The sequence below is a fragment of the Myotis nattereri genome (assembly GCF_964212035.1).
Source record: "Myotis nattereri genome assembly, chromosome: 10".
NCBI lineage: Eukaryota > Metazoa > Chordata > Mammalia > Chiroptera > Vespertilionidae > Myotis > Myotis nattereri.
Window position 1 is genome coordinate 70192407 of NC_138085.1, and position 27075 is coordinate 70219481.

A 27075-nucleotide genomic window follows, 5' to 3' on the forward strand; every position below is an offset into this window, starting at 1 on the left:
TACCATGTTACAGCCACAGGCTTTTTATATATATAGATATAGATATAGATATAGATATAGATATAGATATAGATATAGATATAGATATAGATATAGATATAGATATATAGATATAGATACAGTCAATTTTAATATATTGATCTTGGATCCAACTGATCTCTCAGAGCACCCTATTTTTCCTGCCTTGTACTTACCACACTTGTCATTGAAATGTGCACTAAAGCAACGCCACAAGGGCTGGGGCCATTTCTATTTTGTTTAGCCAAACCTCTCAACATGCCCAATAAGTGGTAGGCACTCAATAAATGGTCTTAATGAGTGCTGGCATTTTCTTTAGCTACATACATACCCTTCCATTCAACCCTAGTTTTTGTGAACAAACTTATAATATATCTTGGGTATTTCTCTTCCATTAGAATGGTGGTTTGAAATTGTGTATTAAAATCTCCCCAGGTGATTCTAAAATATACTAATGCTTCAGCCTCATGCCGGCCTATTGAAAGCCACCTCTCAGGGTGCAGGACACAGGCATTTTTATATTTTTAAAAAATATTTCTTGGTGATTCTGATGTGCATCCAGAGTTGTGAAACACAGGCATAGAAAAACAGGCTGCCTGCATTCAGCCAAGTTGTAAAATAAAAACATGGATGGGCTTACCCTGGAAGGTCCCACGGGTGAGATATAAGGAAACTCACATGGGGCTCCCCACTACCCAGCCTCCTCTGAGAGTTGCACCTTGGTTTCTCTCACACTCTCTCCGCTGCAATGGAGCAGGAATAAAAGAAGGAAGCCAGACCAGAGTGGAAAGCATTTTCAAACTTTATTTACAACTGTCACAGTGACAAAAAGTAGTTTGGAAAAAAAAAAAAAAAAAAGCTAGTTTCTCCCTGAGCCTCAAAAAAGAACAGATAGAAGTTACAGGAGGTTCATCTTACAACAGGCATGTTTACTGAAATACTAGTTTGTTTGCTTTTAGTACGATCAGTTAGAAATACACACAAGATACTTTAAAGAAAAAAAAAAAAGAGGAGGCCAGACAGGAGCTCAGCCACTTGTCCAAGAGCGACTGGGTCCCCCCAACAGGCTCACTGCTGAGGGTCCTGACTTTAGCTGTCAGCCTCTGGCCTGCTCAGACTCCACATGGTCGTACAAAGGGGTCTAGCGACCAGCAAAAATAATAAACCACCCCCATAAACACACATATACACAACGTAGGTCTGTTATGCAGTTTACAAGCACATTCCCATCACACGGACAGATGATACAGGGGAGCACATTGGAGGGGGACATGAAACACAGGATTTTAAAAGGCAAGACCCCATCCACAAGGGAGGCACAGGATGAGAAATGCTGCTGTGAGGGAAGGAGAGTGGGAGGGAAGGGTCTCCGCAGCCAAAACCGGAGGAAAGGGAGAGCAAGAGAGAAACACCCCCAGTACAGGCTGCAGGCTCTCCCACTTCCTCGAGGAGCTGGAAGAAGTTATTGCCATCGATCGGTGAGTAACACAAGCAGTCAACACAGAGGAAGGGAGCAGGGGCGGGGATGGGAGAGTGTCGGCTGCCCAGAACCAAACCCTGTTGATGTATCAACAGCACACCCTGTCCTCCTGCCCAACCTTCCCCAGAGCCACACTAACCTTGAGGTATTAAATACAACCTTCATGCAAGTCCAAACCCGGTCACCCTGGACTGACTGGACACCTGAGGGCTCACATGGGTGCCTCGCTGGGCAGAGTTCAGCCCCAGGGCTGCTCTTGAGCCCACCTCTTGGCAGCACCGTCTGCTCTGAGATAGAGATGAAGCGCGTCCTGCATTGTGCAGCTCCTGGTGGTTCTGAACTATGATAAGAAGCTCTAAGTCCAAGGCTAACTTTCTCGGGTAACTGTGCCCTTGCAGGGGACAGGCGGGAGGTGGGGAGTGAGGAGGACCACCGTTCCATGCTCCCTCGCCACGCCGTCCTCCCACCAGGAACACCAGGGGAGAAGCCAGGGATCGCATGACACCCGTTAGTGTCAAACTCGATCCCCAGGCTGCTGCACAAGAGCCTCCTCACCCATCCAGTAATTCCCGGGCTTTGCCAGCTCTCGGGATGGACACTAACTTAGTCACCTCCCCAACAAGAAACAGAGTCTCCTCTGCTCTTCATGCAGCTCCCACCAGGAGAGCAGGCCACAAGCCCACATGGGAGTGGGTACGCAACTGACTCTGGTGGCTGGAACCCACTGCAGGGCTGGGAGCCACCTGGGCCTCATGGCTGTGGCCGGGGGCTGGGAGGGCATGGTAAGGAGAGAGAAGGGCCAGCCTGGGAGAGCCCACCCACTCGCTCTGGGCCTCTGCTCAGACTGAGAGCAAGTGTGGAGGGGACCTTCATGTCCAAGTGTCCACATCAGTCCTCCGACAAGGGCAGGAAGAACTCTCACTGCTCCCAGGGGCGGGCGGGACAGAAAGGATAAATAAGGGAAGAGAAGCTCAAAAGCACTGCCTCTTAAAAACAACCACTCCAGCTTACCGCAGGGATGTCAACCCGCCACAGCCAGGAGCAGAGGGGCCGTGGAGAAAGATGGGGAGCCTTTCCCTTTCTGAGCACCACCTCCGGCTGGCTTTGCAGGCAGCCAGGGTGCACTGCTCTCCTTTACCCGCCTCCCCTGTAACAGGCAACACGCCTGAAACGAAAGCAAAGGCTGGCGGTGGGCGAAGCTGGAGAGAGATGAAGACTTGGTTGTCTGATGCCCCAGCAGCAGAGAGAGGGCTCACTGAGAAGTAAGTACTTCCTGGCTGCACCTCTCTGCTCAATGTTTTCCTTAAACCGTGCATTTGCTCTTTTGTCCTGTGTTTGTTTTCTTAGCCCAAATGTTCCTTGCTCGCTGTGTATGACCCATTCCCCCCACCCCCACCCCCCTACAGAGCCCCCTGGAATCCCACCGCTGCCTCTAGGTGCTGAGTTCAGATACTGATCTCAAAAACCAAAGCTTCCCCACACCCCCAACCCTGGCTTGAAGCAGTTTCCTTTCTCAGAAGGCCTTGCAAAGTGCCCCAGAGGGCTCCAGGGTGCGACACAGTTCAAAAAAAAAAAAAAAGAAAGAAAAGAAAGGGAAAGAAAACCAACTCAGTGATTCGCAGGAGCAAAACGGAAGCCTGGTCTGACGTTTCAGAACGATTGTGGCCCACTCTCTTCATCCATCACAATGGGAAAGAACACAGTTCAGGTACAGATGCTGTCTGGTGTGACCCGCGGGGAGTCGGTGGGAATCTACTGCTCCTTGTTCTCTGTCGCTGTCTCTTCACAGTTGTCCTGCTCATCCTCCTGGACCAAGAACTCCTCGGGGGGCCACCGCAGCTCCCCGCTCTCCACCTCCCCCTCTGTGGGCTCCACCACTATGGAGGGCAGGCGGTCCTTCAGTTTGCAGCAGCGGTCAAAGTCTGACGGGTCAGGGAAGATCTGAAATAAAAGCAGAGCGAGCGCCCGGTCACGTACAGATCTAAAAAGTGCAACTCCTTTCCTTCATCTCACACCCACGGGCAGGGCTGAGCACCTGCCGTGTGCCATGGACTGTGCTAAGCCGGGCTACAGCAGCCGGGAAGCGAATTCTGGGCAACGTGGGAAAGCATTCCTCAACTTGAAGCTGCAAGTTTTCAGGGCAGCACCACCGAGTCTAAAAGGTGGGGTAGCTCTGTTTGCACTATTTGTTTTGTTTTATTTCTGATAAAATCATTCAAAGCCATGTCATCCTCAGTAAGCCACATCTCTGTCTGCAGCAAGCATTTTACTCTGGCAGTCTGACAGGTCTCATTCGGTAGCTCAGTTGGTCAGAGTGTCGCCCTGATACACCAAGGATATGGGTTCGATCCCGGTCAGGGCACATACAAGAATCAACCAATGAATGCATAAATAAGTGGAACAACAGATCAATGTGTCTCTATCTCTCTCTCTCTCTCTCTCTCTCTCTCTCTCTCTCTCTCAAATCAATTTTTAAATTAAAAAAAAAATCCTCTCAGGATCATTACTGACACCTTGTATGAGCCAGCTCCCAGGTGCTTTACATATATAATTTTGAACTAACATAGTCATACTGACAAGCAGGTGTTCCTAATACTACCTTAAAGAATCCCAGGCTTAGAGAAAGAGGCTGCCCAGGCCATGCAGCCTGGAAATGGGTGGTGGAAGGAGATTCAGACCCAGGTATGTTTGACTCCTGTGCCCGTGCCCCAGTACCACCCTCACTCCTCCAGTAGATGGGTCCTGATCTCCTTTCAACTGGACAGTCAAGGCCACATAAGGGTTGAGGTGTGGCTCCCAGCCACAGGCAGGCTGGGGACAAAATCCCAGGCTCCTTTTTCATCTGTGAACAATTCCTGGCTCCTTGATGGCTCTACACCTGAAAGAACTTACTTCTCTCTCCAGAGTCCCATCAACAAGGCTTTTAAAAAATGCCTACTGTGTGTCCTGCCCAGAAGTGGGAGAAACCTCAAACCAGACTATAAAATTGAGGCCTCTGTGTATTCCCTTCGCATACACTGCCCTGTGACTACAGCTGACCCAATTCTTTGCCCAGCAGTTTAAGTACTTAATCCGATGGGCTGCTGGTCCCTTGCCATTCACAGTCCTGGGTGACGCATCCCAGAGCTGGAGAGAGGAGCCTCTGTGGCCTCAGAATCCCACGGCACCTTCAAGGCCATCTCTTCCCACCTCTCTATTTGACAGGTGAGTAAACGGAGGCCCAGAGGGGTCAGGAGACTTGCTCGAGGTCACACAGCTCGTTAATAGCAAAAGAAAGGAAGGCAAAACCAGGACTGAGTAGAAACACACACCTGAAGAGATGCCTGGCTCAGATCCAGACAAGCCCACGGCAACAGACAGGTGTCTTCCATTCCCCAGAGGCAGAAATGCTCTCCTACAATCGCAGGCCTTCCGTGATGCTATGAGGGTGCCCCATCTTCCTGCACCCCAACCCCAAGCAATGCTGTCCCAGTCAAGTCACCAACCGTGTCACAGGTCACGCGGGGCTGCCGGGAGTCATGGGCCTCGCCGAAACCTCCCCAATCCCTGCAGACAAGTGATTATTAACCATTTATCCAATAAAGCCCTATTGCTGGGGATTAAGCCTTAAGCCAGCTGCACAACCAGGCATCATTAAAGACTTAACAAGCCTTATAAAAAGTGCCTTAATGGCAGCCAGGAGGAAAACAAGGCAAGGGAGGGGCTGGGGGAGTGGGGCTGAAAGAAAGCACGGGACAGGTTGACCCCACTGCTGGCTTTCTCCTCCTGGTGTGGCCAGCCCTACAATTCTGCCCTCAGACTGTGCTGTGCACACAGATCGCCGGTGCTGAGCTAGGAGAGGGTCAAGGGCCTCTCTGGGCCGCTCCTCACTTCTCTTCCTGTGCAGCGGGAGCCTCTCCCTGTGTGTGATGACACAAGTCTACGAAGCTTTCAGACATCACCTCCTTTTGGCCTCACCACCCCCAAGAGCAGTGAGACCTGAGGCTCTGAGGGCCACGTGGAAGAACCAGGATTCAAACCCAGATCTTCTGTTTTCAATGCCTGTACCTTCTGAAAAAAATGAATAGATGCCACTGGGTGAACATGTCAATTTTACAGACAGAAAACTGACCAGGGAGGATGGGCAAGACTGTGGGTTTCAATGGCTCATTCAGCTGCCAGGGGCCCCATGATGACCCTCTGGGCAGCTGAGCTTCCCAGTCCGGGCAGTTGTTCTAAGTCTTCAGGACCCGAGAAAGAGCTGTGAAATGTCAACAGATGGCACCTGGCCCAGACTCGGCCCCCTACCTCTACCCTCTGACCGCAAGCCCAGGGCTGTGCCTGCCCTGTGACTCCCAGACGAAAGAGATGGCAGCCAGATTCTAACTGTGATCACCGTCTGAGCAAGAGTGACAGGGACAAGAAGTAAGAGGAGGAGGATAATAAGGGTGGAGAACAGGGATGTTTGTTTTAAGCTGGAAGCAGGCCTTTAGCTAAAATAGGCAGGGGTGGGGTGGGGGTGTGTGTTAAAATAATGATGATGATGGGAGACATACCAGGCTTATCTGCTGATCAGCCCTTGGTGACACATCCCAGATCAGATTCTCTGTCTTCACAATAGTCCTCTGAAGTAAGCAGCAGTGTGATCCCTATCCTATATAATAAAAGCCTAATATGCAAATCAACCGAACGGCAGAACAACTGGTGGCTATGACACACACTGATGACCAGAGGGCAGATGCTCAATGCAGGAGCTGCCCCCAGACTGCAGGCCCCAGGCCAGCCAAGGTAGATGCCAGCAGGGGCCCCGCCGGTTGCCCCACAGATTGGCCCTGATTGCCAGCCAGGCCTAGGGACCCTACCTGTGCATGAACTTCATGCACCAGGCCTCTAATATTATAGATAAGGAAACTGAAGTACAGAGAGGGCAAGCGACTTCCTCAAGGCCATGGAGCTAGGAAGTGGCAGATCTGAGACCCAAACTCAGACCTCAAGGACTTCAAGTAATGTGTTCATTTGATAACACAGCATCCAGCCAAAGACCACCAATTCTCATTATGTCCTTGACATCAGTTGTATAACCCCAGCCAAGTCCTCTCAATCACCCGTTCCTCAGTTTCTCCTTTTGAGAAGCAAAGTGACCTTCGTATCTCACTAGATGGGTACAAGTGCTTGGCAAATCCAAGTATAATAAAATGCTGTGAGGACACATGCTAAAGTCAAATTTGAATGTCCTTTGTGGAGCCGTTTCAACAGGACTCCGGTAAGTGTTCAATCTGCAAACAAGAGGCAGCCATACTAACGCAGCAATTAACATAACTCCACACAATGCCTTTCATACCAGCAGCTGCACAATTAAGTCTCTGACGTCCTTGGGGGAAGTCTGAGCAGTGAACTTCTGATACTGCTTAGCTGCCAGAGAACTTTGCTCCCTGAATTGTTCAAAGCAGGCACCATCAAAAAAAACAAAAAAAAACAACCATAAAACTTTTTTTTTTTTTACAAAGCCTGTTAATTACATTTTTAAAAATCACTATAATAATCTAACCCTTCCATCAGAGATTTTATTAGTAGATAATACCAATTTATGACTCTGGAGATTGTAGCTCTCTCCAAAGACAAACAAAAGGCACCCAGAAACCAACAGCTTCTCGTTTCCTTGCACACAGACAGAAAGCCTTGCGAGAGGAGGATCTCACCAGCGCACTCTTATCTCCGACAGCTGCTGAAGAGGCTGACCCTAAGGAGGTCAAGATTTTTCCACTAAGTCATGCTTTTTAATCATCTGGGCAGCAGAAAAATGAGAGGTTGCAACTGCTATTTGCCGGGGTGGGGAAGGCAGTGGAAAAAAGGACTCAAGTCAGCCTTGCCAAGCACATGACAGGTAGGGTTGAGGCAGCAGGCCAGCCCAGCATGCCGTTGGCCTGCAGGAACTGGCAGGGAATAAGGAGCTGCCCCATTCCAAAAAGAAACTGCTTCTGGTTAAACCGCTTACCCCAAAGCGCCCCTTCTCTCTGGACAAGGAAAAGAAAAAAAACAAACAAAAAAAAAGGCAGGAAGAGAACAACCAAAGAACTTGTTTGCATATATACATAACCCATGGACACAGACAATAGGGTGGTGAAGGCCTGGGGGCAGGGGGTGGGGGCAGGCTGTGGTTCTCTCAGTTCTGCCCTTTCCTCCCTCTGCCAGTGCTGGATTTCACAATCCAGCTGTTACACTCGGCTGTCTGTTGGGGCTGATGGTCTGGATTAAGCTAATAGACACCAAGTTCCCTCTTTCATAAATGAAGTGATGTGTTGAAGATCAAACATATCAAGAATACCCCGGGCCCCAGGTATCCGCTGTATAGAAACAGCAGGCACGCACTCTGGGACAGCTTCAAGTGCACCAACATCCGAATTATAGGGGTGCCAGAAGATGAGAGAGACGAAGATATTGAAAACCTATTTGAAGAAATAATGACAGAAAACTTCCCCTACCTTGTGAAAGAAATAGACTTACAAGTCCAGGAAGCACAGAAAACCCCAAACAAAAGGAATCCAAAGAGGACCACACCAAGACACATTGTAATTAAAATGCCAAGAGCAAAAGACAAAGAGAGAATCTTAAAAGCAGCAAGAGAAAGACAGTCAGTTACCTACAAGGGAGTACCCATATGACTGTCAGCTGATTTCTCAACAGAAACTTTGCAGGCCAGAAGGGAGTGGCAAGAAATATTCAAAGTGATGAATGCCAAGAACCTACAACCAAGATTACTTTATCCAGCAAAGCTATCATTCAGAATTGAAGGTCAGATAAAGAGCTTCACAGATAAGAAAAAGCTGAAAGAGTTCATCACCACTAAACCAGTATTAGATGAAATGCTGAAAGGTATCCTTTAAGAAGAGGAAGAAAATGATAAAGATACAAACTATGAACAACAAATACACATCTATCAAAAAGAAAATCTAAAAATCAAGTGAATAAATAATCTGATGAACAGAATAAACTGGTGAATATAATAGAATCAGGGGCATAGAAAGGGAGTGGACTGACTATTCTTGTGGGGGAAAGGGGTGTGGGGGATGCAGGAAGAGACTGAACAAAAATCGCGCACCTATGGATGACGACAGTGGGGGGGCAGGGGGGGCCAGAGGGTGGGGTGGGAAGCAGGTGGAGGGGAGCTATGGGGGGAAAAAGAGGAACAACTGTAATAATCTGAACAATAAAGATTTAATTTAAAAAATAAAATAAAATAAGATAAGATAAAATAAAATAAAGAAACAGCAGGCACGCAAACGCAGTCCTGGTGAATTTTATGGGAGACACGTCTTCAGGGGCAACCTTTGCCAGGTGACCTCTGATGCCAAGAGGCCCTGATGTTCTGGGAACTCAAATGGGTTCACTCAAAAGGTCAAGGGAACTTCAGGCCCTTCCAGGAGGAAGACACGGCCGGTGAGATGTGGTCTGGAAGCCAGGACACTAGAATTTCTGGCTGTGTAGATCAGAACTTTCTGTGATCGTGGAAATGTTTCCTATCCGCGCTGCCCAACAGTAGCCACTAGTCACGTGTGACCACTGAGCACTTGAAGCAAGGCTAAACATGTTCATTTTCTTTCATTTGTATTAACATACATGTATAGGATATATTTAAATATAATATGTTTACACCTGTGGCAACTGCACTGGATGGCACAGACCTAAGCGTGTAAATAGGAGGACAATGAAAGCAGGACTGTCCAGGGAAATTCGGGATGTTTGGCTGTTGGACCAACACAGGCGGCCGCGCAGCAGAGGAGTCTGGGGTTGAGGGCGAGCTCTGGGGATGAGGAGTTAGTGGGCAGGCTTTTGGCTTAAGTAGAAAAGTTGCCAGTCAGCTCCCGTTTCAGCCATGGAGGGGACCTGAAAGGCAATACCAAGGCTCCAAAGGCCTGAAATTTGGGGGCCTAGCTATCAACTGTCTGCCTCGACGCCAGGTGATCTAAACCTGGCTGTCTCTGGGGTAGGGAGAGGAGAGAGATGTCTGGCACCTGGAATGGAAAATGTGAGTAATTCTGGTTGGACCAGCCCTCCCCTGTGTGCTTGTGTGCGTCCCTCAGCCATCATCCCTGACAAGCAGCCTGAGCTGGCCACAAAGAGGGCGGAGGGTTCGGCCAAGAGCTGAGAGATGCTAACGGGGAAAGTGGACACCGGCAGGTAGAGGGGATGAAAGGTGGCTGACTGGACACAAAGGGCTAATTACCAGCTCTGCAAGCTGAGACCTCGGGAGCTCCTCTGCTGGGTGGGTGGAAAGGGGAGGTAGGGCAGAGGGCCTGAGATGAATAAGCAGGTAGCTCCCCAAAGAACTGAGAGTGATCTGCTTCTGTGTAAGCCTCTCCCCTCTCTGGTTCCAGCGAGGGAAAACGTCACCCTCCAACCTGCTGTTGGAAATGGCCGCTCCCACGGGAGTCTAAACACCTGGCTTTGACCTGGCCCTGAAAGCATATTGTCTCCATGACCATGGTCTCATCATTTTAACTTCTCTGAGCCTCAGCTGCCTCCTGAGTAAAATGAGGAGGGAATGTCCATGTTACAGTATTGTTGCAAGATTTCCATGAGGCTGAATGCTGAGCACCATCATGGTCCCCGTCAGGCTCAAAGAAGTGGAGACCCATCCCCCAACCCTTCCTCTATAAATTGGGGTTAATGCTAATTCCCATTTTATGGGGCTTTGGAAAGACTGAAATACAGGGATATGTGAACATGTTCTGTAAACTTTAAATTCCTAACGATGGTTCTTAGTAGGTAAATTGGGTCTCCAGGGACCATTCAGAGCCATGGTTCCCAACCTTTTTTTGGCCATGTCCCACCTAAGCATTTCTAAAATCCCGGTCCCCCCTCCCCTTGTGACATGTAATTCTTATTATTCAAAAAGTGAGCTCCTATTCACATGGAGGAAGCCTAAGGGGCCATTAACTCGGTCTAAACAAACTTCCAAAGAACACGGCATCCATGAAAGAGAAAAACAAAAGAACAAAAGGACAGTGGAAGCACTGAGGAAGAAATCACTAAGAAATTGTTTAAAAAATAATAATATAAAGTGATATGAAAAAAAAATAGCAAATAAATTTCAAAACATATAATAGAGAACCGAAATGCATAAATATGTCACAATATATATTTTATATGCTGTATATGAGGCCCCTAGAACCATAAGAAATGCAAAAAATTCACTGTTAAGAACTCATTCTCAAATTGCCCCCCCCCCCCTTAAAAGTCAAATATCCCCCCCCCCCCCCCCGCCCCGGGGAGCGGGGCCCACCTTGGGAACCACTGGTTTAGAGTGCGGGGCTGGGAAGTCACAGGAGCAAGTCAGCAGCACTCCTGGGCTTGTGCTCACAAGCTCTAGGCAAGGCTCTTTGGAGAAATGGTTTGACCCCATTGCTTCCCTCCCAGCGCCTGCTTTCCTAGGGCCTGGGTTCGCCAGCTGGGATGGAAGCCACTGCCTTGTCCAGATCCTGGTCTCTCACTGGAAGTCCTAGAGCTGGAGGTCTTTGCATTCTGCGCCTCTCCCTCAGCCCACTGCATGGGTAAGTCAGGCCCTCCTGCCCCTCGGGTCCCCAGAGTCTTATTCCTCCTGGAGAACAACACTGTGCTGGCTCTGTGTGTTTATTCCTTCCTAGGAGGGGCTGGTTTATAACAATGGGCAGATCTCTACCAATATCCTGCTCTCCAAGGGCTGAATGAATGAGCCGCAGCAACTCATTAAAATGAAAAGTACACCCCGCTTTTCTGCCCCCTAACAATAAGCGAAGGCAAGAAATAAGTTCTTTGCCTCCTGCTATTTTATCATCATCATCGCCATCATTATTATTGACATTTTACTGACTTTTCAAAGTGAAACGTGGCTGGTAAGGACAGAAAAATTAGAGCAAAGGGGCGGAGTGGCTACTGCCTGGATCCAGGGAGGGAGGAACATTCTCCAATTTCCATTTGGATGCAAGTCACCTCCTTCTCCATCCTTGAGACTCTCACCTCGCTCAGATCTCTCCTGGACTGGGCTACGGAACAGCCACCTCTCCCTCTCCTACCCTGCTCTGGGGTTGCTAATCCTATAGGGGACTCCAACACAGATTGGAGGCTAATAAAGATGCTGAGGCCTCGAGCCTTCACTTAAAAGAAAAGGAAATCCTCTGGGAAAACACCACCTTTCATAAACATCTCTCTCACACACACCCACCTGCAGGAGGAGAGTTCCACATCCCAGTTAATTAGCACTAATTGCTACCGATAACTCTCTGGGCCCAGAGAGCTGATGGGGCCTTTGGAATGTTCTCCAAGTTCTCCAGGGCAGTGAGAAAAGCCTGCAGTTACCTGGCTTAGATGATTGAAAATACCCACATCCTATCAACTACACCACCATTGCCCTCTGGGAAGAAGACACGCCTCCCGGTCACTTCGGGCCTCTGCAGAATGACAGATCCCTTTCTCTGTCTTTCTCCTTTGGTGCTACCCAAATGTCCCACAGCCCCACCCCCATCTCTCGGAAAGCCCAGATTGATGTGGCTGCCATTTCCAACCATTCCTTCATCCTTCATTTTGGAGACAAAAATCTTGAGACCTGGCCTGGTCCCACAGCCTTCCCATCGTTGTCTGGGGTTCCCTTCCTAACCCCTACCAAACCCACCCTGTATGAGAACAACTCTTTCTAGTCCAGTGATGGCGAACCTATGACACGCGAACTCATTTTTTTGGTTGATTTTTCTTTGTTAAATGGCATTTAAATATATAAAATAAATATCAAAAATATAAATCTTTGCTTTACTATGGTTGCAAACATCAAACAATTTCTATATGTGACACAGCACCAGAGTTAACTTAGGGTTTTTCAAAATGCTGACACGCTGCGCTCAGAAGGTTCGCCATCACTGCTCTAGTCTCTAGGACTTCGTTACCACCTGCCCACGGCCTTCGCTCAGCCTCAGTCAGCACCGCCTCTGCAGCACATGACCTGGCCAGGCAGCCTGCTTTGGGCTGTACACTCTCCCGATTCTCATGACCCTGCTGAGATCCACCTGACCTGTCCAACCTCATCTTCCCTGTGCCCTCCTGGACTGGGAGTCATTCTAGGATTTCTCCAGCCTCCGGCAGCCTCCTGGCTTCGCCTGTCCATCCGAGGCTGCTGGATCCCCAGTCCACAGCTACACTCCCACCTTCCACGATCTGTGCACCATCCCCACTGGGATGACATCCATCACCTCCAATCCACTTGTCCCACACGGAGGTCATCAGCTGATTTCCGTGTCTTTAAGTTAAAACTTTTTTTTCCCCCCTCCCAAGCAGGAAGCCTTGCTTGATCGTAGGTCCTGCAAAAGAGGCCCGGATATTTCAGTTGGTCCTAACTGCAGTATTGATGCTAAAAAAAAACCCTGAGTAAACAGGGCTATATTCCCAGTGGTCCACGCATCTCACGGAGGCCGTCCACACTCACAGGAAGGCGAAGGTCCTCCTGTCCTCTGGTCAGACAGATTCTGTTCAGTTTAGAGCAGTGGTTCTCAAAGCTCAATTCCCATCGTTCTTCCAGAGAGGGAGTGTCCACGGAGTTACATATTTTCCTTAACAATACTAAGATGTTACTTGCCTTTTCTCCTGTGTTGACCCTTGTACTAGTGGTATGAAAAACAATGGTGGGTGAAATTGCTGGCACCCTAGCAAGAATTAATGAATGCAGTGATATTAACTATACTTTGTAGTGATTATATTTTTCGCCATCTCCTGCTCACAATTAAAAAGAAAACTTAATGTTTGCAGTGGAGCAGAAATTTTATTAAATATTGACTCTTAAGTACATCTTGTTTTTTAAAATATTCTATGTATTGAAATGGAAAGTCAGCATAAAACACTTTTGCTGCATAGCAAAGCACAATGGTTGTCTCGAGGGGAAAAAGGCACTTATGTGATTGAGTTGCAAGCTGAACTAGCCACTTTTTCCACGGAACACTATTTTTACTTGAGAAAATGACCAGCAAACTATGGTTATCCAGACTTGATTATTTAGCAGACATGTTCTCAAAAATGAATAAAATGAGCCTCTCATTTCAAAGAAAATGACTGATGGTCTTTGTTACCGGTGATAAAAATTGAGCTTTCAAACAAAAATCAGAATTTTGGGAAACATGTATCAGCCACTGTAAGCTTGACAGTTTCCTAATACTTGAAGAACTTCTGATGAAGCCAGTGGAGACATTAACAAATATGATTTTTTTTTGACATTATATAATGAAATGTGTCAACATTTGGAAGGTCTTTAATGTTCATTTGTGAAGGTTTCAGATTCCACTTGGCCACTAACCTTTAAGAAACCATCACTTGTTGAGTCTAGGTGAAATATCAAAGAAAAACATATTAAAAGGCTATTACAATCTTTCTTCTTTTTATAACTACATGTTTGCATAAACCAGATTTTCTTTATTTACTATAACAGATTGAGGCAGAAACAGTTATGAGAATCCAGCTATCTTCTATTAAGGCAGACACCAAACAAATTTACAAAAATGAAAAACAATGCTTTTCTTTTCACTAAACTTTTCTTATTTTGGAAAATAGATTTGTTTTTATGATAAACTTACTGGTGTTAACATGTAATGGTTTTATTATTTTAAATGAATTAATAAATACAATTTAAAAAGACATAATCCACATATGACATAATCAGAATATATAACCCACCTGAACAAATATCCGTGGGGCCCGCAATCGTTTTTAGGAATGTAAACGGGACTGACACCAGAGTGTGAGAGCTGTTGGCCTAAAGAACCCGCAAGAGGAGGGTCATGTAAGTCAGCGGTTCTCAACCTGTGGGTGGCGACCCCTTTGGCGGTCGAACGACCCTTTCACAGGGGTCGCCTAAGACCATCCTGCATATCAGATATTTACATGACGATTCATAACAGTAGCAACATTACAGTGATGAAGTAGCAACGAAAATAATTTTATGGTTGGGTCACAACATGAGGAACTGTATTTAAAGGGCCAAAAGGTTGAGAACCACTGGGTCAAGGTTGAAGGTCAATACATTTTAAAACTGGAAAAGATTTAAAGGGAACCTAAAAGCTGCCTTCATTGTCAGAAAGGCTGGCATAAAGAAGAAAGCCGATGTTTTAACTCCAGGGCTGATCTCGGATCAGGATGGCGGATTTCACCTCCCTGTACAGTGTTCTAATCACAAAAGTGACACGATCCACGGGCCCCTAACGACAGAGGAACCAAGGCCCACAGAGCTGACCGATGCGAGTTGCCCGAGCTGACACAGACAGAAGCAAAGCCACGATTAGAGACCAGCTACCCAGATTCGTCGTCCATAATCCCACTGTGCTGAGAGCGTCTGAGCGCCATGGCGCTGGCAGCATCCAAAGAACACCTGCGTGACTCAACGCCATGCTGCCGTGTGCATCCCTCTATCCGATAGGAGACTGGCACCGTCGCCAAGGTGCCCTCCCACCCTGCGAGACCACAGTGCCACAGTTCTCACTCTAAGAACAGTGTACGCATCCAAAAGTTTGTGTGGGTCCCTCCTAAAAGAATTTTGAAAAACTGTGTCTCCTTTCATGTGTTTTTAAACCGACACCTAAAACTTCTGATAAATTATAAATCTTAACATTTTAAAAATAAAACTTTTAGGCCACTCTTTTCAATGCACTCAGTATGCCACAGCAATTTGATATCAACAATCGCCTATTTTTTAAAAAAATTCATAAACAAGCTCTTAAGTCAAATCTTATTCCTTTCTCCACTTGAAACTATATTTCCAGTCCACTTCTCTATAGGATTTTCCTTCATATATTTTTATATTTGAAAGTTTTAAGTCATTAGCTTTTCATACTTCACTGAAATAAAAAGATGTATTTGTGTATATAAAAACAACTTAAAGTTTTATGTCTCATGACCCTAAGGCTTATTAATTTTAAAAAATACTGAATTGGCTTATTGCAGCTATTAGTATATAACTGATCAGTAAACACACCATACTTATTAAGCACAATGATACATTATTTAGATTGGTTTCTTAATGTGATAGATAGGAAGATTTATGGAGCTTCCTAGACAGTAACATTTTGAATGATTCATTTATTTGATGCTGCCAGGGTTTCTATATCCTGGAGGAAAGCACCTTAAAATATTGGGGAGGGGGAGGGGCAGGTCCTTCTCTTATAAGGGAGAGGTGGGCAATTGTGATAGGAAAGGTAGGAAGAGAAAACTGACAAAGCCCGTCTCCAGGAAATGCAATTTTAGAAAAGCAACAGAAGGAAGTTGAAGATGTGGAAAATGATTTTCCAAAAATGCTCTCTGCTGTCATATCCCTTGGAAAGTTTCTGTGAACCCCAGGGGCAGCTGTCCTCCCGTTTTAACACTTTGTTAAAACATGAAGTAATATATACACAGAACATTCTATGTATTAAAAAGTAATCTGGCATGAAAACCTCCAATATTAGGATGCCAAGGAAAACAGCTAGGAAGGATCCTGACCTTCAACTGTTATATCCAAAGGGGCAAATGACCAAAGGCATACAGAATTCATCATGGAGGACTAGCTAATCTTTAAGAATGCTTCCAACCAAGAGGATCACATTCAACTCTTGAAGAAAAGAAATTCCTTCGTGGTAACAACAGTGATGTCAGCCTCAGGAAGTCTTTATTCCTTCCCGCCCAGCACACATATGGCTCAATTCTATTTCTACTTTACTCATTTTGTTTAAAAAATAAAACTATCTCTACCCAAATGGGAAGCTAGCATTACTTATTATAGGTAGCAACCATAAAGTTACACTGACATTTTTAAAGCTTGTCTGTGTGACACCTAAGTGAACTTTTTGAACCATCAGGAGTATGTGGACCCTGGACCATGGCCAAGGCTGCTTACTCACTGCGAAGCACCTGGGGCCTGCAGGGTTGGGCAGAAGGACCCTGAGCCCTGGGCCCAAGGCTCCACTGTGTTCAGATCTACTTCTAAAAGCGCAGTCCATGCTTGACTTCAGGGAAGCAATATTTCTCAACCATGACCATGCATGAGCCAGGCCTGGAACCCCAGAAATACCAAGATGGCTCAGGGGACGGAGCGTCCATCCGCCCAACTTTCATGGGACGCCAGGCTGAGGCAACGTCACTGGTTGACACTCAATGTCATTAATAGAATAAAGGCGATAAGTAGGGCCTGTACAAATATACATGTGTAATTTTGTCTACACACCCACTGTGGGACAAGAACATGATCACCAGCTAAGCAATTTTGCAATGCTGGCTAATTGCCTAACATCATCAACTGCTATCATCTCTGCTCAAAATAAGCAATTAACAAACTAGAGGAAGATGTACAACATCTCCTAACCACTTTAAAATAACCAAGCACCTTTCTGACCCAGTCCACAAAGCGCCTCCATTATTCCGTCCCTACAGATGTGACACCCGTGAGCTCCTGTTTGCTAGACCTTTCAATGCCAGGAGCTTCTATTTTGATAAACTCTTTGATTTGTTTTCTGTTTTTAAGGTAATCAAGAGGCTTCATAATGTTGAATCTCTTTGAATCAGTAACTCCACTTCCAGGAATTTATTCCAAGGAAACGAATCAGACCTAAGCAGAGATTTACGTAAAATGAGGCTTGGAGCAGCGCTCTTTTTAAGAACAAAACATGCCACCACCTAATTTTCAGCGATAAGAAGTGGTTCATAACAAAATGAAATGCCATTTTACAAAGAAAACCAAATTACAGGAACACAGTCACCGTGTTATAGTATGTGAACAAAAAGATTCAGTAGAGCAGAGACAGTATTATGTCAGTTTTTTAAAAATATAAATGCATATTAATATACTGGAAGGAAACATACCAACATGGTTCAGTAAATAAGAATATGGGTGTTCTTTTCGTCATACTTCTCTATAATTTTTCCTAAATTTCTAAAAGGAATGAAAATTACCTTTATAATAACACACACACACACACACACACACACACACGCCCTTGGGAAGGCCAAGGATGCCTCTCAAACCCAGGATGGGCAAAGCAAGTATTTCCACTCTCCAAAGTAAAGACAGAAGGCGTACTATTAATCCTGCCTGGGGACAACTATTAAATTCAAGGTATTCTAGTAACAGAGACCAACCACCTCTGGACTGAGGTTTGTGAACACCCTCGTTGCTCAGGCCAATTCTACTTTGACAGAGAAACTCAGACCCTTCCTATCCATTGGCTCCAATAGAATTCCTGGTCGAGAAGCAAGTTGTTGCTGCTACTTCAGCTAAATGCTTGGGCGCCTCTTCTGTAGTTTACTGAAAAGGAGCTTCTGACAGTGCAAGGGAATTAATTCCAGAGGGAGCGGCCGAGGGAGCTCCCAAATATCCCCTTGGTCAAAGTGCTAGAATCAGTGGTTCTCAACCTGTGGGTTGCAACCCTTTTGGGGGTCGAATGACCCTTTCACAGGGGTCGCCTAAGACCATCAGAAAACACATATATAATTACATATTGTTTTTGTGATTAATCACTATGCTTTAATTATGCTCAATTTGTAACAATGAAATTGGGGGGTCACCACAACATGAGGAACTGTATTAAAGGGCCGCGGCACTAGGAAGGTTGAGAACCACTGTGCTAGATGGACAGCAGCTGGAGAAACTTTTGGCTGATTTTTTTTTTTTTTCTAAGACAGGTCTGTGCAAGAAGGGGCCCTCCCGGCCGAGGAGTGAAGCCACAGCCACAGGCTCTGATTTACTGATAAAGCCTCCTCCTGAGGTGGGCTCGGGGACAGGGGAAGGACAGGTGGCGAGGTGACAGGCAGCAGACGTGGCACGGGGCTGGCAGACTGGAAAGGAGTGAAGTCCCGTCAGCTCTGAGCTCCGTGTGAATGAGGGCCTGTCTTCATACCCTCCGAGAATTATTTTAGGACTCGGGCCTGAGAGATCATTTCAGGACATTCACTAGACACCCAGGAATAGCTCTTGGCTCTAGTCATAAGATTCGCCACCCAAACTCATCCCTTTCCCTAATGGTGCAGTCCTCCTTTCTACCCAACTTGGGAGACGGGGGCGACATAGAGAAAATGCTGATCCTACAAAAGTCTACGCCATGGGGTGGCCAAGGTAGAGGGATCGTCCTCGGTGCAGGAAAGGGAGGGAGGAGGGGTCCAGCCAGCCACTCAGCCCTCGGTAAGCAGCTATTGGAGGACACTGCGGGGAGCACCGCAGGAACAAAGCAGAGTCTAAGACGCAGACCCAGCTCCAGGCGTGATGAACACGCCAGCACTTGAGAGGCGTCAGGCCTAACACAGGCCCTTTGAGAGGAGGCCGGCTGTATGGTTCTAGTGTGCACCACGTTGGCTCGGAAAGTGAAGAGCGCTTGTTCTCTCCCTGGACGGGCTACAGACTCACTGTTGTGATCACAGTGTATGTGCAGGGGGGTGGGAGGAGAGCTAGAGGGGATGGGGGGTCCCCCATGGGAATAACTCTAGCCCTCTGCAAGCCCTCACCCAGGGGCATTCCAAACAGAGAACGCTATGTTTGTGTCCAGGCTTCGGGCCTAGGAAGGAAGGTGCTGGACCCCTCGTAGAAAGGGGGCTGGATCTGAACAGTGTGTGCTGACTCCAAAAGAAGCAGGCTGCAGACACAACGCCACCCAAAGCACCGGACTCCGTGGGCTCCTGCACCCTGTGGCCCTCACTGCCTGACTTGCATCACATGATTTTGATTTGTACCCAGGAGGAACTGGGGTGGAGGGGGACGGGACAGGAGACAGAAAACTCACTGCAATTCCGGTAACGTGTCGTGTCCATGGCTGGATGTCTCCTGCCAAGTGCTTTGGAATTTTAGCTTTATGTCTCTCCAGGGATGACTGAGGCCTTTTAAGTCTGATGTTGTGAAAGACGATTTCCTGGTGACCATGAGACGTCCAAGGGGCTGCTCCGCAGAACGTGCGGGGTCCCACGCTGGGGGTCACCCATGAGACACGGGGTGAGGAGGAGAAGGAAGCAGGTAGTTGAAAAGGTAATGCCCAGAACAGCCTCACGAGCAGGGGCTTGTGGGAGATGGAGGCAGGGATAGGAAGCAGGAACGTCTCTGAGAACTTAACTCAGAGAAGAAGCTCAACCCATCACGTATTTTAACACGTGCATTTAACAGGTGGGAAGGGCTCGGGGGAAGGCAGGCTCATGTAGATGTGAGTGAAGACAGCGTTTCTAACCACTGCCTGACTTCAGTGACTAAACCGAGCCTGTTCCCTGCTGCTGATAAAGAGTGAGGAGCGGGGAGAAAGGAGCCAGTTATTGCTGGGCCAGGGAGCTAGAAGAGGCAGGGAATTCGGTCCAGGGAGAGGCAAGCTCGGCCAGCATAATGCTTTAGACCCGCCCTTATGCAGAGCTAGAACCGAGGCGCTCGGACTGCCAGGAGCAAATGGCAGGGCTGTGGCAAGAATAGGTCACCCCCACTGTCCCTCCTCCCTACCATATAAAACACCAGGATATCCCTCCCTCTAGTCTTGGGAAATGCAGGGGACGACGCAGGGAAGCTCTGAGCTCTGTGGATCACTGGGAGGGCGTGGGCACGGGGCACAGGGCAGGGTGGTGTGTGAAGACCTCACTCCTGGTTGACAGCACATCCTCCTGGCTTCCCTGAGAAGGAGAGCCGGCCGCCTGTGAGACTGGTGGATGGGCATCAGGTGGTAGGAGTACGTGACCAAGACCAGCAGAAGGAACGCAAAGGGCCTCCGGTAAGGGACACGCGTACTAATCAGAGAGGAATTTAAAGAACCTAGGGAAGGATAAAGTCATCAGATCTTGGTCCAGATGCTTTAGAAGGGACTTAGCAAGGGAGTAAACCTGGAGAAGCTCAGCATGCTGTGCTGGGGCCCTTGGGTTGTGGCAGCATCCGTGTCCCCGGGCAAATGCTCAGGACCCCTCCCTATTCAGGACCCAGGCCAATCGTGGGCAACATGGAAGGCGACCCAATCAGAGAGGCATTCCAAAAGCCACATTCTTAGAGCCCCTGGAGCCAGAGCCGTGCAAAGCAGCACTGACCTGCCTCCCTGAATTAGGGAAAGGAAGAAGGCCTTAGACGGCATAAATTCTACCCCAGGGCAGGACCCCAGGAGGCCCACAGATGCAGTGTGTGGGGGGGGAGGCGGCGGGGGGGGGGGGTACTTGCAGCCATCAGGGACATAAATGTCCTCAACGAGGCCCTCCCCACTCAGCCCAGTGAGCTGGCTGCCACCCACCACCATCCCAAAATGTACTCAGACTTTCTAGTAACCATTTACTCACCCAACTGGTGGGTGTTGTAATTCATGCCAAGAGAGTACACAGACATGAATTTCTCATATCGACTCTCTACATAAATGTTAAGACAAGCCAAGGCACTGGCTCTGTCGATTTTTATACAATGCTCACAAAATAGCACTAACTTCCTGAGCACAAAAGATCGGGCTTGCATGAATCTTTCAGGGGATACAAAGGCATTTCTGTAAAGCTGTGACCGGCATGAGACTAAGGAGGACGTTTACAGGTCCTCAGGCAGAAGGGAGGCTGGCTAGCTTTAGAGTCTGGAGACTGGGTATCGCTGAAACAACCAACATCGTCTCGGCGCCTGCTCTGTGGAGGCCCTGAGCCGGTGGGCACCTTGATTTGGGGAGGGGTGTAAGAAGGATGATGGCTGATGAGCACAAAGCGGGTAAGAAGTCATCCCCCTGCCCTCAGAGATCTGAGCAGGGAGAAGGTAAGGTGGGACCCGTATCCTCAAAACCCAGTGTAGCATCATTTCAAAGCACCATGTGCCACAGGTGTTGAAAGAGGTCAGACCTGGGGCAGAGAAATCAGGACAGCTTCGTGCTCCTTAGGCCTGGAAGGTGGGAGAATGATTGACAAAGCCCCGTGTGCCTATTTACTTTATGACCTTGTTTCAAGGTCAAAACACAAGCCTGAGATTCTATTTCATCTGCCAAGTCGGGATTGATGTCTCCTTCCCACTTTCAGTTCCTTGGAAAAGCAGGTCTCAGTGAAAAGCCGTGTACTATTATTACCCTCAGGCAGAATGCCAAGAACAGAGCTCTGAGGTCTTCCGCCCCCAGCTCGGAGCCCACAGCTCTGGCCAAGTGCAGTCCCAGCCAATCCCCAGAGCGCTGGTGGGAATGTGTTTAATGGGAAGGCACTAGCTTTGAGCGAGCCCCGAGAATACCCATCATAAAGCCATTGTCAAGCCGGCACTCTGCAGAGCCCCGCACCTGACCTCCATGGGGCACACCAGGGGGTATCTGGAGATGCAACAAAATTCGATCAGAGATGGTGGTGCCTTCTCAAAGTCCTAATTTTCTTTCAAGGCCAGCCCCATTTTGACCTCAATCCAAGCCTTCTCATTGCCACCCAGACCTGGACTGACCATGGCTTCTGCATCGCTCCACCAGCCTGCCTGTGTTCCCGTTGTTATGTACCTGCTAGCTTCCACCATAAGCCCTGAGCCCGCTCTGTGCAGGTGCCCAGCACAGCACCTTACACTTACCAAGGGGCCACTAAATGTTGCTTGGTTAAAGATGACAAGCTTTCTCTTCACCAGGCAACCAGAAGACCTTTCTGAAATTTTGTGAAACTTTCAAAGAGTGCTTTGAAGTTCCAGAAAAGATATTTTGGAACTGGACAGTAGTCCCCACCCCAGCAGCAGGGACAAGTTTCCTGCGGGGCTGTGAGAACTGGATGGCAGCCCTCAGTCCAGCACCATAGGGAAGAGTTGAGGGCCCGTCCTTCAGGCAGCGCCAAGACATTTCAGGAGCCCAGAGGTGATTTGATTTTCATTCTGCCGTTGCGACCCCAACTCAGCCGTCCTCACCCTGTGTTGCAGCCCTGTCCTCCATCGTCACCTGCTCTCTCCCTCAGACCCAGCATGGCGGCCTGAGAAAAGTGCCCTGTAGGACCTGGCCCTTCATCCTGGGGCAATTCAAACGGAGAATATAAAAAGCACACACCACACATACCGACGGCTGCGTTTGGAAAGGTCCTGTGATGGAAATCTAAAACTCAGAACTGAAAGAAAATCTCACCTGTAACCACAAAGAGATTCAGTCTGATTCAGTGGCTTGGAAACTGGTATTTGAAAACACCCCAGCTGGTGAGCCAGGAAACTTCTGCCCTCCCACAGGCTGTGGGGCCAATTGTCTCGCTCAAACCCACTCTGGGTGGAGAGGATATAAAACCCCAGGAAAGGGTATTCCCCTCTCCCCCCCACAACCCCTCGGGCCACCTGAATATTTATTTCCAGGGAGAAAAAGTGGGTAGACCACACTGACAAAACAAAGGGGTCTTCTTGAACCTCCCCAGCATGCCTGTGGGTGACTCCGCTGTCACCTGTCAATCTCCTTTACCCAACCTTAGCTTTCACCAAGGCAGGCTTTGATCACCCTCCCTCCACTGCACCCACCTGGCTTTCTACTTGTTTATCCCTTTACTAAATAAATGCCCTTGGGATGGTGCTAAGGAATGGTTAGCCAGAGCAAGCCTGGAACCTGGCCAAGCACCAACTCGAGATACAAACACATGATCCATCAGAAGAGCAAGGCTTTGTAGTTCCAGACCCAAGTCACCTCCTCAGTCTGAGCCTGTTTCCTCATCTGTAAAACCAGAATTACCCCCTCAGGGCTGTGGTCAAGAAGGAATGAGGCACTGGCGGGGTAGTTCAGTTGATTAGAGTGTCATCCCCATACACCAAGGTTTCGGGTTCGATCTCCAGTCAAGGCACACACAAGAAATAACCAATGGATACATAAATAAGTGGAACAACAAATCAATGTTTCTCTCTCTCTCTCCTTTTTAATCTCACTATTATCTGTACAGTGCATGGCCCATAGCAGACATACAGTTAGTATCTGCTGAATGGGCCCATCACCCACCCCACCCCCCATATTTCTTCCCCAGTCCAGCTACCCACACAATTTCCCTAGCCCCGAGGTCTTTCCTTAAAAACAGACTCCTAATGTAATAACTTAGGTGCTCTCCTCGGAAATCTGCCCCACAGGTAACCATAGGGGTCCCAATGCCGCTGTCAGCGAGTGGAGGAGCAACATGGCAGGTCAGAAAGAGCGTTGTGCTGAGAATCCAAAGCTCTACCTTAGGCCACATTTTTGGTCCTTTATGTATTTTAAATCCACCACACAGGACAATTTCTAAGCTAGATCCCAGCAATGGCCCCTGAGATAGCCTCTGGCTGGGGAAAGCTCTCTTCATTTCTAAATAGTTTGAACATTAACTCTGTTGGAATCAGTTGGTCAACCATCGTCCTGCGGAAGAAAGCAGCCTTTGACACAGCTATTCCTCCACCACACCACCCTTCCCCATTAGCTGCCCCTCAGAGCAATGTTCCCACTGCCCAAGGCCAGGCTGGGAGGGGAAGTTCTGTCCGAACTGACTGCACAAATTACTTCCTCCACAGCCGCCAGGATGACTAATTAATAGCATCGGCTCATGTTTGCTGAATCCTTACTGTGTCCCAGGTTCTATGTGTGCCTTATACACATCCTATCATCATGGTGAATCTTTACCACAATTCTATGAGATAAAGAATATTGTTGCCCCATTTTACAGACAAAGAAACTAAGGCTTATTGGCAGTAGGGGACTTTCCCAAGGTCACACAGCTCTTAGTGGCAGTGGGATGCAGAATCAAGTCTGCCACCAGGCCCAGCAAAAGCTACTAGGCTCTGCAGAGCTAGAAGGAACCCAATACTGAACTCACCTGATAGGAAAGGCCATCCTTTTGGGGGTTGAGGCCAATCTCCTCCATGGATGGGGTGCTCATCATCACCTCAGTCATCTCGGCCGATCTCAGATAGTCAGGGCTGCCAAGAAACCCAGACCAAACGTCAACAAACACACACTTTCACATTCCTCCTCTTGGTGCACTCTGCTGCTAGATCAAGGGAGTGTCTGGAGGCAGGATGAGAGGTGTTCAAAACAAAACTCACAGAAAAACAAGCTCACACCCCGAGGAAGTGCCTACAAGGCCAGAGCATGGGGCTCTCAACCTTGATCAACAAAGCCCATTGTCTGAAAACCTCTCTGGCAAACCTCCTCTTCCCTCCTCTCTGGTACTAACTAGTCTCCACTGGCTCAGAGGGACTGGGTTTTCTTTTAAGTGACAGAACTAGAAAAAACAAAACAAAACAGTAGGTAGCTGAGCACATCTGTCTATATGAAAACCAATTCAACCCTTCTCCTGGGGAAAGGCATATTAGAGTTACATAATAATAACAGGTCAACCTCAGGGAAACCAAGCCCAATAATACTGCCTTCCTAAATCTCTCTCTGGTGTTGCTTTTCCCCCCAAAAAAAATGTCCCACTTAAAGCCCCAAGGGGTCAGCTTTCTGCAAGCTTCACATCTGCCATCCAACCCCCTTCTCTAGCCACAGCCACAGCAGCTGCAAGCTCACAGCTTGAAAAACATCCCTGTATTTTTTTTAAAAAAAGCCTTAAGGATGCCCGGACTCTGATCGCAAAGGAAATTTCCAGAGGGGCCAAGCTGGCCCACCAATGGCAGACATGTAAAGTGCTTTGTACTCTGTAAGCAGGATACAAACATGCCATTATCCTCACACAAGCCACGGGCACACACAGGGGCCCGAAAGCAGAGTGCCAAATGGTACCAAAGTCAATGTACTCACTACACAATACCCAATATTTTCATGCCTTTACACATAGTTTTAAAAAAACATTAAAAATGGAACGGGCTGTAGAGAGATTCTGTCTAAGGAAACAGGGGTACCAGACGCTTCTTCATTTTATGGATACTATAGAATAACAATGACATTGGATCTGAGAACAGACACAGTAGGTTCTGGTCCAATCTATGCCACTCAAAAGCTGTGTGATCTTGAACAAGTCATATGACTTCTCTGAGCCACAGGCGCCCTGTGTGTCTGTTACCAAGATGCTAATAATGCATATCTCACAGTTATGCTGAAGAGTTCATCTGGGTTGGGGGTGGGAAGCGCTCATCAACTATAAAATAACCCCAAATCTTCATGTCTCCGGGGATAAGAACCCCGATGAGCTCTAAGGGGTTAGAGCCTTGGCAAGTTTTAGTGGCCACGGGCACAAAGCCTCCAATAGCCTTCAGTCTCACCCATATGGCACCTGGCTGCTGACACCCACGGAGGTGGTAGGGAAGGGGAGCCCCGAAGGAGAGGGGTCTAAGAGAAGATGCTGGGATTGGGGGCAAGTTTTGGGTCAGGAGTGGGAACTGCAAAGGCATTTTCCTCCTGGGTCATGGAAGACTGCCGCCGGACAACCCCACCACCACCCCACCCCTCACCCCCCCCACCCCCCCCGCCCCCAAAGAACTCGGCCAGAAGAGCGAGAGCGCACAGGGCTCTCTCCAGGCTCTTCGTCTGGCGTAGGGGCGCTCGCTCCTCGCGCCGGCCGGGAAAGTTAAAGTCAGAAGCATGAACTTTCTGGAGGTGCCTGGGCTGAGCAGGAACGCGCCGAGCTGGTCTGCCGTCCGGGCTCTATGCGCCTGCACCTGAGAGCGCGCTCCGCAGCCGCCAGCGCTCGCACCCCGGCCGCTCCTCCTCTTCCCCGGAGCAGGAAGGAAGGAAGCAGCAGCCGGCGCAACTCCCAGCGGCCTGGGGCCTCGCTCCGCAATGTGCGCATCCCTTCCAGCCCAATCCCAGGTCCAGTGCAAACCTCCGCTGCCCCCTGCCCGGCCCTGGCTCCTTCTAACCGGGCCGGGGCGGGCGCCTCCTCCCCAGCCCGAGCCCCCACAAAAGCGCGTCGGTTTTTAAGGGCTATGGAGAGGGAAGGGGTCGGGAAGGTGCAGCGTGCGCTCGAGCTGCTGCTTGGGGCTTCAGACAGGTTACGTTTCCCCCCACCCCTCCGAGACGGGAGAGCGTTTCCCCGCACCGCACCGAGCTCTGCAAACGCCGCCTGCACCAGCTCAGCCCCGCTGCCGCCGGCCTCGACGCTAAGACTTGAAAGCAAACAAAAAGAAAAAGGGGAGGGGCTCGAGAAGAGCAGCAGCCCCCAGAACAGGGCAAGGCTCCTGCAGCCCTCCCCACAGGGAGTTTTATTAGCAGGGTTCAGACGTGACCCCTGGTTCTCCCCCCCACCCCATCACCAGCATGTATACACCTTCCCAGACGCCCCTTAAGTGAGGGCTTTGAGTTCACTTCCTTTGTCTCTGTGCTCTCAGCACCACCTCCCCCCACCCCCATCTTTGCAACCTTGACGTTGACTCCTGCACGGGCTTGGGCGGAGGGTTAGTGCCACGCCGCCGGCTCCACTCGCACCCGAGCTGGCACGAGTAGGCGCCCGGACCCCGTAACCACGGCCGCGAGATGGATGCCCTCCGAGGGCGCAGGATACTCACCAATGAATGGGGAAATATACAGACATGAAGTCCTAGGGGAGGTTGACCCACGCCCTTGTGATTTAAAAACGGTCACTGCGCCCCGAGTAAGGATGGCACGGGCGCAGACAGGCCCGGCAGGCGGGGGCAGGCGGGGAGCAGGCGGCGGAGTGCGGGCACTGGGCGTCCGCGGTCCGTCTTCCGGAGACAGCCCCACTGCCAGCTGCCTCGGCAAAGCAGACGGAGCTCAGGGTTCTCCACTGAGCTCGCGGCC

At 48.8% G+C, this 27075-nt stretch overlaps 1 protein-coding gene across 1 annotated transcript; it reads right to left on the minus strand.

The window, feature by feature from the left end:
- Nucleotides 1–802: 802 nt before the first annotated feature.
- LBH (LBH regulator of WNT signaling pathway) lies at nt 803–27075 on the minus strand. The gene is made up of 3 exons (XM_081100510.1): nt 26823–27075; nt 24194–24296; nt 803–3439 (listed from the first exon to the last, which is right to left on the minus strand). Exons 1-3 carry the CDS (start codon nt 26846–26848, stop codon nt 3251–3253), a joined length of 318 nt encoding a protein of 105 aa, XP_080956636.1. The 5' UTR covers nt 26849–27075; the 3' UTR covers nt 803–3250.